We start from the raw sequence: 13,741 nt of genomic DNA, 5'->3' as shown, positions 1-13,741 counted from the left end.
AGGGGCCTTTCATTTTAATCATGGACTTTGGAGTTCTCCTCAGAGAATTTGCAATTTTTTTTTTAATCAGAGAATTTGCAATTTTTTTTATCAGGGAAAACCAGGATCCCTGCTTATAACACAGAATGTTAGATCTATTTAATTATTTGCTCACATGTTACAGGCCCTTCCTGCTGCCAGTGTAACTAATTTTTTCTAGCATGAGGATCATCTATGACTAATACAGACATCCTCCCCCGCTGATGGATTAATGCCACGCTTATTCTTTGTCATTACCATAGCTAGGGAGGGACAAGCAGGACACAAGCCCTGAGCACTGACTAGGAGGGGGTGCCAGAATTATCCAACCCCCCCATGGGTCTTTGCCACAGGGGCAGACCTGCACTGCCCCAGGAGCCCCCAGGCAATGTACCTGGGGGGCAGGAGGTGAGTGGAGCAAGAAGAATGGCACTCTCTTCCCCTCCCTCTGGGAGCCTTTCCCAGAGCAGGCATTGCCCTGCACCCAATACATTTGCATCAGGGGAGGAGGGGAGAGGAAGCAAATGGGGCACCTGGATCAGCTCATATGGAGCCCAGTGCTGCCACAAGAGCAGAGACAATCACAGAATCATAGAAAATTAGGGTTGGCAGGGAGCTCAGGAGGTCACATCTAGTCCAACCCCCTGCTCAGAGCAGGACCCTCCCCAACTAGATCATCCCAGCCAAAGCTTTGTCTAGCTGCGTTTTGAAAACCCCCAAGGATGGAGCTCCCACTACTTCTCTGGGTAACCTGTTCCAGTGTTTTACTACACTCCTAGTGAGAAAACTCTTCCTAATATCTAACCTAAACTTCCCTTGCTGCAACTTAAGATCATTGCTCCTTCTTCTGTCATTTGCCACCACTGAGAACAATCCAGCTCCATCCTCTTTGCAACCCTCCTGCAAGTAGCTGAAGGCTGCTATTCAGTCTCCTCTTCTCTAGACTAAATAAGCCCAGTTCCCCCAGTCTTTCCTCAGAAGTCATGCCTCCCGGTCCCCTCACCATTTTTGTCACTTGCCGCCGGACTCTCTCCAGTTTGTCCACATCCTTTTTGTAGTGGGGAGGGGCAAAACTGAACCAATACTCCAGATGTGGCCTCACCAGTGCTGAGTACAGGGGAATAATCAGCTGCCTTGACCTGCTGGCAACAATCCTATCAATGCAGCCCAGTATGCCATTAGCCTTCTTGGCAAAAAGGGCACACCGCTGGCTCATATTCAGCTTACTGTTCACTGTGACCCCCAAGTCCTTTTCTGCAGAGCTGCTTCCCAGCCAGTCAGCCCCCAGCCTGTACCAGTGCATGGGATTGTTCTGTCCTAAGTGCAGGACTTTGCACTTGTCTTTGTTGAACCTCATGAGATTTCTTTTGGCCCCATCCTCCAATTTGTCTAGGTCACTCTGAAACCTAGCCCTACCCTCCAGTGTATCTACTATTCCCCTCAGCTTGGTGATGCTGTTATATTAGCAGCAGCTGCCTTCCCCCCTTGGGTCTACAGTGCTCAGCAATGCCCTGGTCCCTGGCACTCAGTGAGCTCGCTACACCTTTGTAGTGGCATCATTGCCGCTAGCATCCTCTTTCATGGACCACGACAGGCTGTTTTGTGCTAGGTGCTGTATGAGCACAGAATAAAAAAAGATGTGTTAAAAGAGCCAACCAGCAGCCTTTATACTGGCAATAATGAGAACAGCTGCTTCACATACGGACATTAATGTAACACATTTGTTTAAAACTGACGTGAATTTCCAGCACCATCCAGTTTCCTCAACCAGAGTCAACTCCCAAACTGGGCAGGGATCAACCAGGTCAGAGCTAAATCAGATGATCTCTACATAGTACCTACACGTCTTTCTTTTCCCCCTAAGCTGATACTAAGCTAAGAGCATTAGCAGGTGTTAGGGAGCAAATAGTGCTGATGAAAGGGAGCTCTTTCGCAGGAGGCAGTTTCTGGTTTTGGCAAGAGAAGGTGTGACCATAATACTATCAGCCTACGTTTGCTTTTCAACTTCCAGCCTGCATCCTTCCTACCAAACTGTCCTGCAGTTTCAGCTAACAGAGGTGTTGTCCATCCAAGTCACAGCCCAGAGGTATGCAGCTGCCATGTCCCACCGAAGAGGAACTGGCATTCTTAGACAGTGGAAGTGATTGTGTACCTATTTCGGAGGGGCATTTATTACGAGACACCGTTAACACTTTGAAAGCAATTCGAGACCTTCAGCTGGAAAGAGACAAGCTGCTTCTCTCCTGTGCAGTATTTCTAAACTTGCGCTGTGGCTCAGATGCATGGAGAGGAATGTGCATGTCTGAGAAGAACAGAGACAGAGACCCGACTCCACAGCTGCAGCATTCTGCAGTGCATGTCATGGCAAATCAAAGGGCTGTGGCTACAAAGCATTTACTGCTTCTCTGCCCTGCTTGAATGGCAGGAGCTGCATAGCTAGCTTAACAGCTGAGTGCTCCATCAGTGTTACAGAGCTATGCCTCGTCCCCACTACAAATGAAGGCAATAGGTGTTTCGTGCTGGTTTCTTTTTCTCAAGAAAACCCCAGCCTCTCTAAGAAAGCACCTCGCTTCCCCAGCTGGGTCTTGGGTTCATTAATTAAGCAGACACAGGAACTTGCATATGGTTTCATATTTATGAAATGGGTTGAGTTCTCAGCATGCATGCTATTCAAAAGCCTTCAAGACTGACCTTCCTATTTTACAAAGACTGGGTTTATACCTGACAGAGCATTCCCCAGGCATGTGGAAGACACAGGTCTAAACTCACGCACAGGCTTGGCCATAACATGATCAACCCCAGAGCCTGCCATGTCAAGGCAGAAACACTGGAGAGCGGACCTCGTGTTCACAGAATAGTGTTCACAGAAAACATGCCCTCGGTTAGCCCTGTCCCCATCCTGTAAACTTTATCACAGAGCCTGGCAAATGACTACCTTCTTGACAGACTGGCTTCCACGGCCACCTGGGCTCCTTAAAAGCACAATGATTGTCCATGCCCAATCAACTCCTTCCATCTTTTTCCAGCTCTCATCCTTGTAGGGAAGAGAAGCTACCAGCTTGGAGTTTATTATAAACTCTCCAAAAGACAACCCTCAATGCTACAAAGCTGACGGATGCAATATTTAACTCCACATCAGATGCATGTTGAAGGATTTAACCAGAGAGGGAGAGAAAAGGTAAGGGGGAAATACCCAGGCCTTCACTTGGACTGGACGTGAATCCAAATCCTGGTTTTAGGAGATAAAAAGACCTCCATCTAGGTTGGAGAGAGGGAAACTCTGACCTCAGAGCCTGGGGCCTCCATCTCTGTAAAAGAGAGCCAGCTGCTAAATGGTTATTTATCCAACATTGTGAGAGAGGCTTTCAGGTTTGGCTTCATTAGTGATACAGCTGATACTGATTAATGAGCAGTACAAAATAAAATTCTGTAGCCACCTACTCATCAGCAGCAATGAGCCAGAGCCAAGTTCTCGGTAGCATGCACTGTGCAGTGCTCCTACTAATTGTTTCATTTATTAAAAAATTATGCTTTTAGGTCTCACAGTCGGGAGAAATGCTTCTGAAGGTGAGCTACTGCCTTACTCTCCCACGGAGTCTGAAGAGAGACTGCTAGACATGCAGAAACAAGCAGTCAAATCCAGCTGTGGTATAAATCCACAGATGGATGAATCCAAAGATGGATTTGACTCAATGGCACTGAGAGGTGCATGCATGTTGTCCTTCCTCATTGTATGCCATGATTGGAAATTCCTGATTAGTACATCAACATTTACTATTTTTAAATGGAAAGCCTAAAATAACTCCTTCGATCTGACCCCTGTTATGGTGATCTACTGTCTAGGAGGACATTGTGGTAAGATCATCAGATACCTCTATAGCACCCTGGGGTGTCACTAGAGAGATGGAACCAGAAAAAAAATGAACATAGGTGTTTATACACTAATTTATACACTAACTGCCTTTCTTTTAATCACACAGAGAGAGAGTTAATTTATTATCCAAAGAGATCCTTGAAGGTCACTGAGGACAATTCCACCTTGTCTAGAATTTGATTTAAAACCCACCGAAGTTTTAGAAAAAATACCATTGTTTTCAGTAGGCTTTATATCAGGCCCCAAGTGTTTTAACAGCTTGTTCAGGACAAGTTTAACATCTCTATGTCAGTCCTTTTATGATATGTGTTTGCTCGTTTCTCTGATCTCCAGTGTTTAAAATGGGGAAAAGCTGGCTTGTAAAGAAAGCATCATATGTCAGCAGGCTTTGTTTAGCAGGCTCATGAAGAAAATTAAAGAAAAGTTGAAAAGCTGAGCTATCCAGACCTCCCTCGTAGTGACTCAAGGAGTCGAACCTCAGCAGAATAATAACAGCTAAACAGAAAGCCCTTCATTTAACACACGTGCGGTGGTTTGTTATCCAAGCATCTCGCATCCCTTTACAGGAGAGGCAAGATTTATTATCCCCCTTCTGCAGAGGGGGAAACTAAAGAGCATAAAGGTGAATCACATGAAGGCACAGGCTGGGAAGAGAAATCAAAGCCATTTGGGACTTAGTGGCAACAACCTTACTGGTTCAGGATTTCACACCCAACTCGGTGCCATCCCATGCACCACTACAGTGAAAGTCCTGAGAGCAAGTTCTAGATCCCAATTTCCACAAACCACTCCAATGCAAGTCAACATATCTATGCAAAACAGAGTATTACTTGGGCATTTGAGCTTGTGTGGTGGAACAGTGGTATTTATGCACCCACAAATGTCTCTAGACACACCCAGAGCCACAACGGTGGGCAGCAATTGGCAAGAACTGGAGATATAACAGGATGCATTAGCCACTTGGCCACCAAGCCCTGGGAGAAGCGCACACAACTGGCTGATATACAAGGTTTTGTGAGCAACTTTAAAGGAGCTTTGAGCAGCTGAGTTAAACAGATTGCTCTTGGAGGTGGTATCCAGAGCCAAAATTGAGCAGATGAAGGTCCTGGCAGCAACATGAGGGCTATTTAGTAAGTTCCTATTAGGTTGCCAGATTTTACCTGCTACTTGATACAGATAGGGCTCACTCCTCAGAGGGACATAGGAAAACAGGATAAAAAAGTAGAGATTTTAAGAACTGTAATGAGATTTTGATTGCTTTTTAGTACATAATATTACACACATGAGAGTCTCATTAAAATAAAAAGAAACTATTGCGACTCCAAGATGCCTTTTAGTAGGCAAATATCATAGTCCTCCTGGGAAGAGAGGGAAAAGACCGGCTCAAACACTTATTTCTTACCATTGTACCTCAAAGGAAAACAGTAGCTTTTGTCAGTGCTTTGTTTCCACCTATGCTGGCTCTGAAATTATGACAAACCTGAGCTTGGGGTAACTGCAGCTGAATGAGAGAAGGGGCCTTTTGATCCCATAGCAGAATGGAGAGAATATAGCGATTTGTTACCAATCCAGTCTCATAACTGGCCAAAAGCTCTTGCAGGAACAAAATGCATTGTAAACAACTCAGAGGAAATTGGAATGACAGCAGGCAAAGTACAGCAGCAAGCTGGTGCCTTGCAGATCTCCAAACATCACTAAAAGGGGATGCTTTTTGGGAAGAGACTAGAAAAACTTGGAAAATGCTACAGAAAAGATCCCAGGGGTGTAGGGTGTAGCTGTGTTGGTCTAAGGACATAGGCAGACAAGGTTCTTTGGGTGAATCTGGTATCTTTTATTAGACCAAGTTAAATAGTTGGAAAAAAATTTCTAGCAAGCTCAAACTACCATGGATCTTCAGTGTAACACATTAGAGCAAAATGCTGAAAATGTGGGCCTAATTAAAAACCAAGCAGAATGCAGAGGACCAGACTCAAATTGTCCAGCGAGGCACTTCTGTAACACTGTCATCCAACTCCCGCCTGTCTCACATCAACAGTGCTGAATTGACCACCCACCAAAAGGGTGTCACCCACCCAGTAGTCTTGTGCTTACCACAGTTGCCTGAAACCTCGATTCTAGGCTGCCTGCCACTGAGGACATTTTAACCCAGGTTTCCCACTTCCCAGGGGAATGCCCTAACCCCCAGCCTACAGATTAGAGGGGGTGAGGGCGTACTCAATCTCTCCTGTTGAACCTGGGCCAGTGGGAAGACAGAACTGCAAGAATCATGGGGCCACAGGGACCCTGATTCTGTAGCCCAGCGCAGAGGGCACTCCTCTGGGAAGGAGCCCTGGTTGCAGTCCCTTGTTGCACGGTTATTTCTGTTGTACCCAGATGTAATGTGTGTAACCTGAGCTGGGAAGTGGGAACAAGAATGGAGGACAAGGTCACCTCTTTCCCAGAGCAGTGCCCTAACCACAAGGCAGGCTCCTTCTTGCTTTGCTTCTTCCACTTTGCTATGTCTTCGTTTCAGAGGTTTCTTGCTCATAGTTTGCCTCCTTCTGTTCGCCACCTCCCTCCAAACAGTCTTGAGAAAGAGGTCATTAACTCTCAACTGAGTCCCAGCTCTGGCCTATAGTACAAGCCTGGCATTGATGCCCATAACACTAATAAACAGTGATGGGATAATTGCCAAGCAAACTCAGTTACTTTCACCAAGTGATTTATATTAATATAGAGGAGTAAATGTACTGCATTTTACACTGCTGGGAAGAGGAAAGACAGCTATTCACACTTCCTCAATAAACTTTAACAGAGTATATATATGGATCAGATGGTTTTCTGTGCCAAGTAGTAATGTAGACTCCCGTCCACGTCCAACCCACCCTTCAGTGGAAGTGTGGATGATCAACAGCAATGATTCACAATAGGACTCAGATTCTCAAGGATCCAACTGAAATGCACCCAGGAGATGTCCCTCAAGGTATTAAGAGTGAGATTTCTTTAAATCAGGGGTGTCAAATTCACCCCATGCCCTGGGCCAGATCTGAATTGCAGGACTCCTTGTGGTCCAGATCTCAACTGAGGCACAGAGCAGCTGCTGCGGGACTGAAGGGGCTGATGGTGGCTGCAGCGGGGCTAACAGGATTAGTGTCAATGGTGGCTGTGGCAGCAGTGGAGCCAGTGGCAGTAGGGCAAGTGCCTGCAAGCCAAACAGCCGCTTGTCATGGCAGTCGTGGAGAGTCAAGTGGCTGCAGGGCGAGTGGGGTGGTGTAGGCACAACCCTTGCTCTTCCTTTTCCTGCTGAGGACAATATCCACCAGGGCCCAAGGACTCCAAATTCTGCAGCAGGTCACTCCCCGCTTGCCACATCCCCAACTGCTACAGCCTGCTAGTAGCCTGGCAGGTCAGATAGAGCAGGCCTGCAAGCCAAATCTGGCCCACAGGCCATATATGTTGACACCCCGCTTTACCTGGCAATCAGAAAGGCCAGATCTTCCAAAGACATATGAACAGAACCATGCAGGCACAACTGTGACCACTTACCTTACCTAGCAAACACCAGAGATGCACTGCAAATCATGTAAAAACACACATGAGCTATGCAGTGTAATTGTATGTGCATTTCCAGCTTTGAAAGACTGCCTCAAAATGTCCACCCCTGTGACATATCCAAAGACAAAGGGTTGCAAGTGAACAGAGGATTTCAGAAGGCCACTGGAAGGAATGAGTCAGACTCACTCCATTCCAAACCCGTCGCAGTCGCACTGGTTTTTGTTTAAACTCACCCCCTGTCTGACGTACCCTTGCATTCTGCAGGCACAGATCTTAGTAATAAAGCCCTATTAACATTTGAACACATAGCATAGTTTGAGCCTCCTTCTATGCTGGTTATTCCAGTGACTTCTTAAAGACCTGACTTGCTATATCTTACTTCCCAGAGAGCCTGATGTTGCATTTAATTGTTTATACCCACCCAAATCAGCTACCAAGACCCATCTACACTGACTGACAGGATGAGTCTGCAGAATAACTCTGCATCTCCTGATAAGGAAACCGAAGGCCTGATACTGTCACAGGAATAGTCCCATCAAGTTGCCATGCAAGTCCATTGAAAAGCTTTTTCTTTCGAAGCTGGAAGAACTCTTCATTAAACCTGAAAAGTCATTTCCAGTGATAGTAACCATACACAAAAGAGTTCATGGTTTGAAAGGAACCAATGGATAAAAATTGAGCTCGGATACCGATGGGATGAGAATAACTGAGGCGAGTGTGTGTGGAAGCGAAGAAGAAGCAACACAGGCATCTCCTGAGCTTGTCTGAAAGGGGAAGAAGCAAGAAAGATGCTGAACGTTTAAACGGAGCTGTGCAAAATGGGTCAGACACTTTCACAGGAAGGAAATTACATTATGGAAAAGGAGGGTCTCAGCCCTATCACACAGAGGTAGGAATGAATCCTTCACCTCTCTATACCCCTCCAGCCCCAACCTGGCTGGGGTGCCCTTCACAGGACTGGTAAACGCTTGAAGGGAGAAGGCAGGAGGAGGGTGGCACCCAGCTGGAAGAAGAAAGCCATTATAAGACACAAGAGGACTGAGAGCAAAATCAATCTGACCGGGATTTTCCCCCAGTGGTACAGAGGAAACTGGCTTTTCTATAACAGAGGGAGGTGGAAAGGAGTCCCAGCGCCTGTCAGACAGACATAATTTATGTACTTGATGTTTCTGCAAGCTGAATTATTTAAAAAAAGAAAAGCTCAGCCCAGACTTGTATAACAAGCAGTCATAACTCCAGTCTAAGCTGCTCACAGCTGCAAAGGGGCAAAGAGCAAAACAGCTGAAACTCACTTTTGATACATTTGTCCCTCTGTTTCCCAGAGCTGCCCTCCGGGGATTTTGCCTTGTGACTTCCATTCAGCTTAATAGGCCAGGTTCACTGCTGGCATTGGTGGGCACTACCTCACCAAAGACAAGTTGATTGGGTGTGATACGGCTAAATAAATCCTGCTAGGGCATCTGGAAAATTGTGGGGGGAAAGAAGGAGGAGGGGTCTGACCCCCCACTGTATCCAACCACAGTAGCAGCTAGAGGAGGCTGGTGGCTGCTTTTTCGCTTGGGTCTGCCTGGCCTTGGGTCCTCTTTAGATGACTCCCATGCAATGAGCTAGCAGAGCGCTGCTGTGCCCTACCCCCTGCTCGTTGTTGCCCCACCTGTATCGCAACACGTCCTTTCCTTGCCACAAGGTAGATTAGGATGGCCAGGACAGGACCCTCCTCTGACAGCTGTATGCCAGCAGAGAGCTCCCAGGTGGTAAGAAGTGGCTTTCAAGGACTGAAGAATCCTCCCCTGCTTTGTCTCTGTAGGAAGAGGGCTCAGATAAAATCTTCTCCTTGGCTCCTTCCCTCCTCCAAAACTCACAGCTGGCTTCCAAAGCTTGGGAATTCAGTCCCATTGGGCCCCCATCAATACCTGAGATGCAAAGGTCTCAGAGTCGAGGAAGTTCAGACTGGAGTCTGGTTCCAGCTGTTCAAGTTCAACCCCCGAACATGGAGCAAGTAGACAGGCTCCCCTTGGGGAGAAGGAGGATTTATACTCATGCACAGCAAGCCTCAAAGCAGAGGTTTTTTTTTTTTTTTTACAGTTTGTAAAAAATTTTACAGTATTTTACAGAAGCAGCATCTGAGTTAGAGGTGGGCTCAGCACACACTGCTTCTTGTGCCTTGACTACAGGGACCAGCTGAATCACTTCCATACCTATGGCATCTATTTTTAAGATAAGCCATCCTAAAGGTGTGAAAGGAAGAGAGATCCCACAACCCCTGACTGCTCCTGCCCACCACAAATACAAATCTGAAAATTAGCAAAAAAACCTCTGTAAAAATTCCACCATGTGGTGGCTGCTCTCTTACCCAAGTGAAGTTCCCACTACATCGTACCACTGGCCAGATGGAAAACTGGCAGCGAACCCTTTGCACTCTGGCTGTTAGCCAGCAATGGATGGCCTTCAATTAGCTGTTAAGTTCCTACCATTGCTCTCCCAACGAAACCACTGGAGTTGGTTGTAGACAGTGCTATTGCATGTAAATGCCGATGTTTTGTTGACCTTGTATGAATCCATATGACAGACAGTGCAACTGATAACATATGTCCAGTCATTTCTAAGTCGGAAAGGCACTTGGAATTCGCTCAGCTCCTTGGGGAAACCACTCACTTCATAGAAATACCACCACTGGTATGAAAATAAAACATTTCAATGGTTTCATTCTATAAGTAAGCAAATATTTAATGAGTCCCCTCTCACCAAAATTGCTACGGAATAAAAGCTGGAATTTATCACACCCTTTCCTCTTATAAAAGCTGAAACCCACCATAAACGTATGCATCAGCGGTACATGTATTTGGAGACTTTGCTTGTTGCAAATGTGCTCACCTAAAGCCCAGAGAGACATAGGTAAGATAGGAGCATTCAGGACAAGCAAGGGTGAGTTAAGCAGCTGGACTATACAGAAGACTTGGCATCAAACACTGTGCAAAATTTAAGGTCTTTTCCCCTCCACATTTCACATAAGGCCAAAGTATGGAGTCTGACTCTGGCAAAAAGGGGGACTAATATTGTATATGACGTGATCTTCTAGGAAAAAAAGATATCAACTGCAACCGCTGTGCGTTCCACAAACTTGCGAATGTGAATGATTTTTCCCTGCTCATTTAGTAATAAGATAGGATCGCAGAGGAAAGCCTTACCCTGTTGTCCTCTTGAATCTCCCAATCACTGGAGAGGGTGAGGACATGCTGTGCCTGAGAGCAGTTGGAAAACTGGAAGAGGCTGGAAAACATCCTTCTGTTCTCCTGTGTGTCTGGAAATATTGCTTCCTGGAAATTTACTCCGTGGGGAAGGAGGTTATAATTATCATCCATTCTGAAACAAAAATAAGACGAGACGGCTAATGTAACAATGCTTTATTTCCCATACAGGTCGCAATTCATGCCCTTTGCTAAGCAGGGTGCTGCCTAAATGGATTACAATGGGTGACAGGAGATTCCTTAGCTCATTTAAGTTGGCATTGCTCCATGACATCAGCTTTCATGCCAGCATTTACATCAGTGAGGATCTGCCCCAGAGGGTCCAATCCTGCACTGAATACCATACAAATAGATCCTTGCACTCGTACAGACCTCAAAAGGTCCCTCAAGCTGGAGGATCCCAGAGCTCACTGTAGTACCAGAGGTATAATTTGGGATGACCTTACATTTTGGGCACTGTTCTCAATTTAGTATACTATACTCTAAATTTCTTGCCATGCTTCCTGATACCCCAGAGTTTAAGCACAATTTAGATGAGTCAAGAAATAGCAAATGTAAATTCAGGGTTTACAAATATTGCTATCAGTGAAGTATCAGACACCAGCAAAGCACATATTGTTACACTTCTCTGCCCCACACGTAAGTACAGTATATCCTGAGTGTTCCTAATATATGAACAAATATTTTTTGATTGAAAGGTCATCCTGATGGCTTTATTCCCATATTGTTGTTGAATATCCTCATTCTTTCTGTTGCATAAATATTTGGGATCACTGCTAAAACAACATGCCAAACTTTTGAGAGATCAGACTGGTATCGATCCAGTTGGTTAAACTGACCAGAGCCAACGCTGCGTAGAGCAAAATAAATGGGGAATGAGCTGCGCACCATAGTTACTGAACAGCAACTCAGCACAAGTCCCTTGCACAGGAATGTCAAAATGTTTCAACTGCTGCATCTTTACACAATGAAAGACATGATCATGGTCTGCAAGTGTGCAAGGCTGTTTTAAGAAGTTCCTGCCACACATTGATGAACTCAAAGTAGCAATAAGATGGAAACGGATGCCATCTGGGGAGGTTTTTAGTTTTCTTTTGATTTCTTTTTATTTTTCTTCTTTCTATTTTATATCCAGTCTGTTAAAACGGATATAGGAAAAAATTGCTTTCACCATGGCTTGGCTCAAAAAAAGATAACTGGATTGCTAGCAAGAATGCTTGAAAAAAAGTTATATAGCCTATCACAAGTCAGAAGAGAAACAGCACCATGCTCAGTTCTAAACTTAACCCACCAGAAAACACACTGACGTACAACTTTACAGACTCCGCGTTTATCATGACATGATCTTCATGATGCATTTATCATCCTCACCCTTCAGCTGGCTCTCTGTACAGCACTGCAGATTAGAACAGCTGTCCCAGATGATTACATGTACAGAAAGAGGTCATTATCAAACATTAAAACAAATTCAGGTCCAGCTAACAACTAGTTACAGCAATCCTCTTCAGCGATGAGTGGTATGACACATGTTTCCCCCCTTCTTGCAAGCATAAAGCTTTACAGTGGTGTCAAAGTGATGTTGTAGCTGTGATGGTCCAGAAATTATGCGAGAGGCAAATATTTCTTAGGGTGCTCTCTTTTATTGGACCAACGATGTAGCTGGGATAAAGTCAGACAAGTTTTGCACATGAGACCTGAAGAAGAAGGTCTCACATTTGAAAGTTTGTCTAACTTTGTCCCAGCTACATTGTTGGTCCAATAAACGTCAGATAAGGTTTCAAATACGAGATGTTCTTCCTCAGGTCTCACATAGAAGCTTGTCTAACTTTTACTGGACCAACAGCGTAGCTGGGATAAAGTTAGACAAGCTCCCAAATCTAAGACTTTCTTCCCCAGGTCTCATGTTCAAAAGCTTGTCTAATGTTTATTGGACCAACAGCGTAGCTGGGATAAAGTTAGACAAGCTCCCAAATCTAAGACTTTTTTCCCCAGGTCTCATGTTCAAAAGTTTGTCTAACTTTTACTGGACCAACAGCATAGCTGGGATAAAGTTAGACAAGCTCCCAAATCTAAGACTTTCTTCCGCAGGTCTCACGCTCAAAAGCTGGTCTAACTTTTACTGGACTAACAGCATAGTTGGGATAAAGTTAGACAAGCTTTTGAACGCAAGACCTGAGGAAGAAAGTCTTAGCCTTAAATGCTTGTCTAACTTTATCCCAGTTATACCGTTGATATTGCCCTAAGAAATCCTTGCCTCTTGCATAAAGCTTGATACCCTCCCCCCCACCTCACCTAAAACTTGATACAGATTTCCAAGCAGCTCATCATGTTCATTTCTCTTCATAGCCCCCTCTAAGAAAGCACCAGCATCACCTTTCCCCGGAAACCCGCACCAGGACACGTGCATGAATCCAAACCCAGGCCCGCTCCCTTGAACAGTCAAGACGACGGGAGGCACACCCGATCCCTTGTGTGCAACCACGGCACTTGGAAGTCTCTCACTTCACACAGAAAGTGTCTGTCCCCTCCGGAGGTGCCCTCCAGCCCGACGTCTGACCTGCAACTCCCCTGCCCGAGCCAAGGGGAAGGGAAAGAGCCACCCCAGGCACCGCACGCAGCCCTCCCTCCGGGGCAGCGCTGCCCCGCGGGCACCCACCGGAGGAAGAAGAAGTAGGAGTAGCCCTGCATGACGGTGTGCGAGTGGCAGGAGAAGTAGCCCAGGCCCGTGAGGTTGAGGCGGGAGCCGGCGGGCACCTCCAGCATGCTGCCCCACGCCTGGTCGCACAGCATCTCGATCTCGGCCGAGTAGAAGAGCCCGTCCTGGCCGTGCCACGGCAGGTAGTTGTAGGCGCTGTACAGCTCCGGGTGCAGCGCCAGCACCTTGGCGTACACGATGATCTCGGCCAGCTCCGCGCGGCAGCTCTCGCTCAGCGGCCTCCAGTCCGAGGGCAGCTGGCAGCCCAGGACCGGCCCGAGGCTGAGCAGCACCAGCACCAGCACCGGCACCGGCGGCGGTGCGGGCGGCGGCGGCATGCTGCGGCGCGGGGCTGCCGACTGCGGAGCGCTT

At 46.4% G+C, this 13,741-nt stretch overlaps 1 protein-coding gene across 1 annotated transcript in view; it reads right to left on the bottom strand.

Annotated features, from left to right (window-relative positions):
- Positions 1–13,720, bottom strand: part of CCDC3 (coiled-coil domain containing 3) — a 97,858-nt gene extending 84,138 nt beyond the window's left edge. The window contains exons 1-2 of the mRNA XM_019509557.1: positions 13,331–13,720; positions 10,615–10,789 (exon numbers count right to left, since the gene is read on the bottom strand). Of these exons, the coding sequence (XP_019365102.1) occupies positions 10,615–10,789; positions 13,331–13,707 (552 nt within the window). The 5' untranslated portion in view covers positions 13,708–13,720. The remainder of the gene's footprint in view (positions 1–10,614; positions 10,790–13,330) is intronic.
- Positions 13,721–13,741: the final 21 nt, after the last annotated feature.

Source organism: Gavialis gangeticus, unplaced genomic scaffold (assembly GCF_001723915.1).
Source record: "Gavialis gangeticus isolate Ggan-Ray unplaced genomic scaffold, GavGan_comp1, whole genome shotgun sequence".
Taxonomy (NCBI): Eukaryota; Metazoa; Chordata; order Crocodylia; family Gavialidae; genus Gavialis; species Gavialis gangeticus.
The sequence above is the reverse complement of the archived record's forward strand: the minus strand, read 5'-3'. Positions and strand labels throughout refer to the sequence as shown.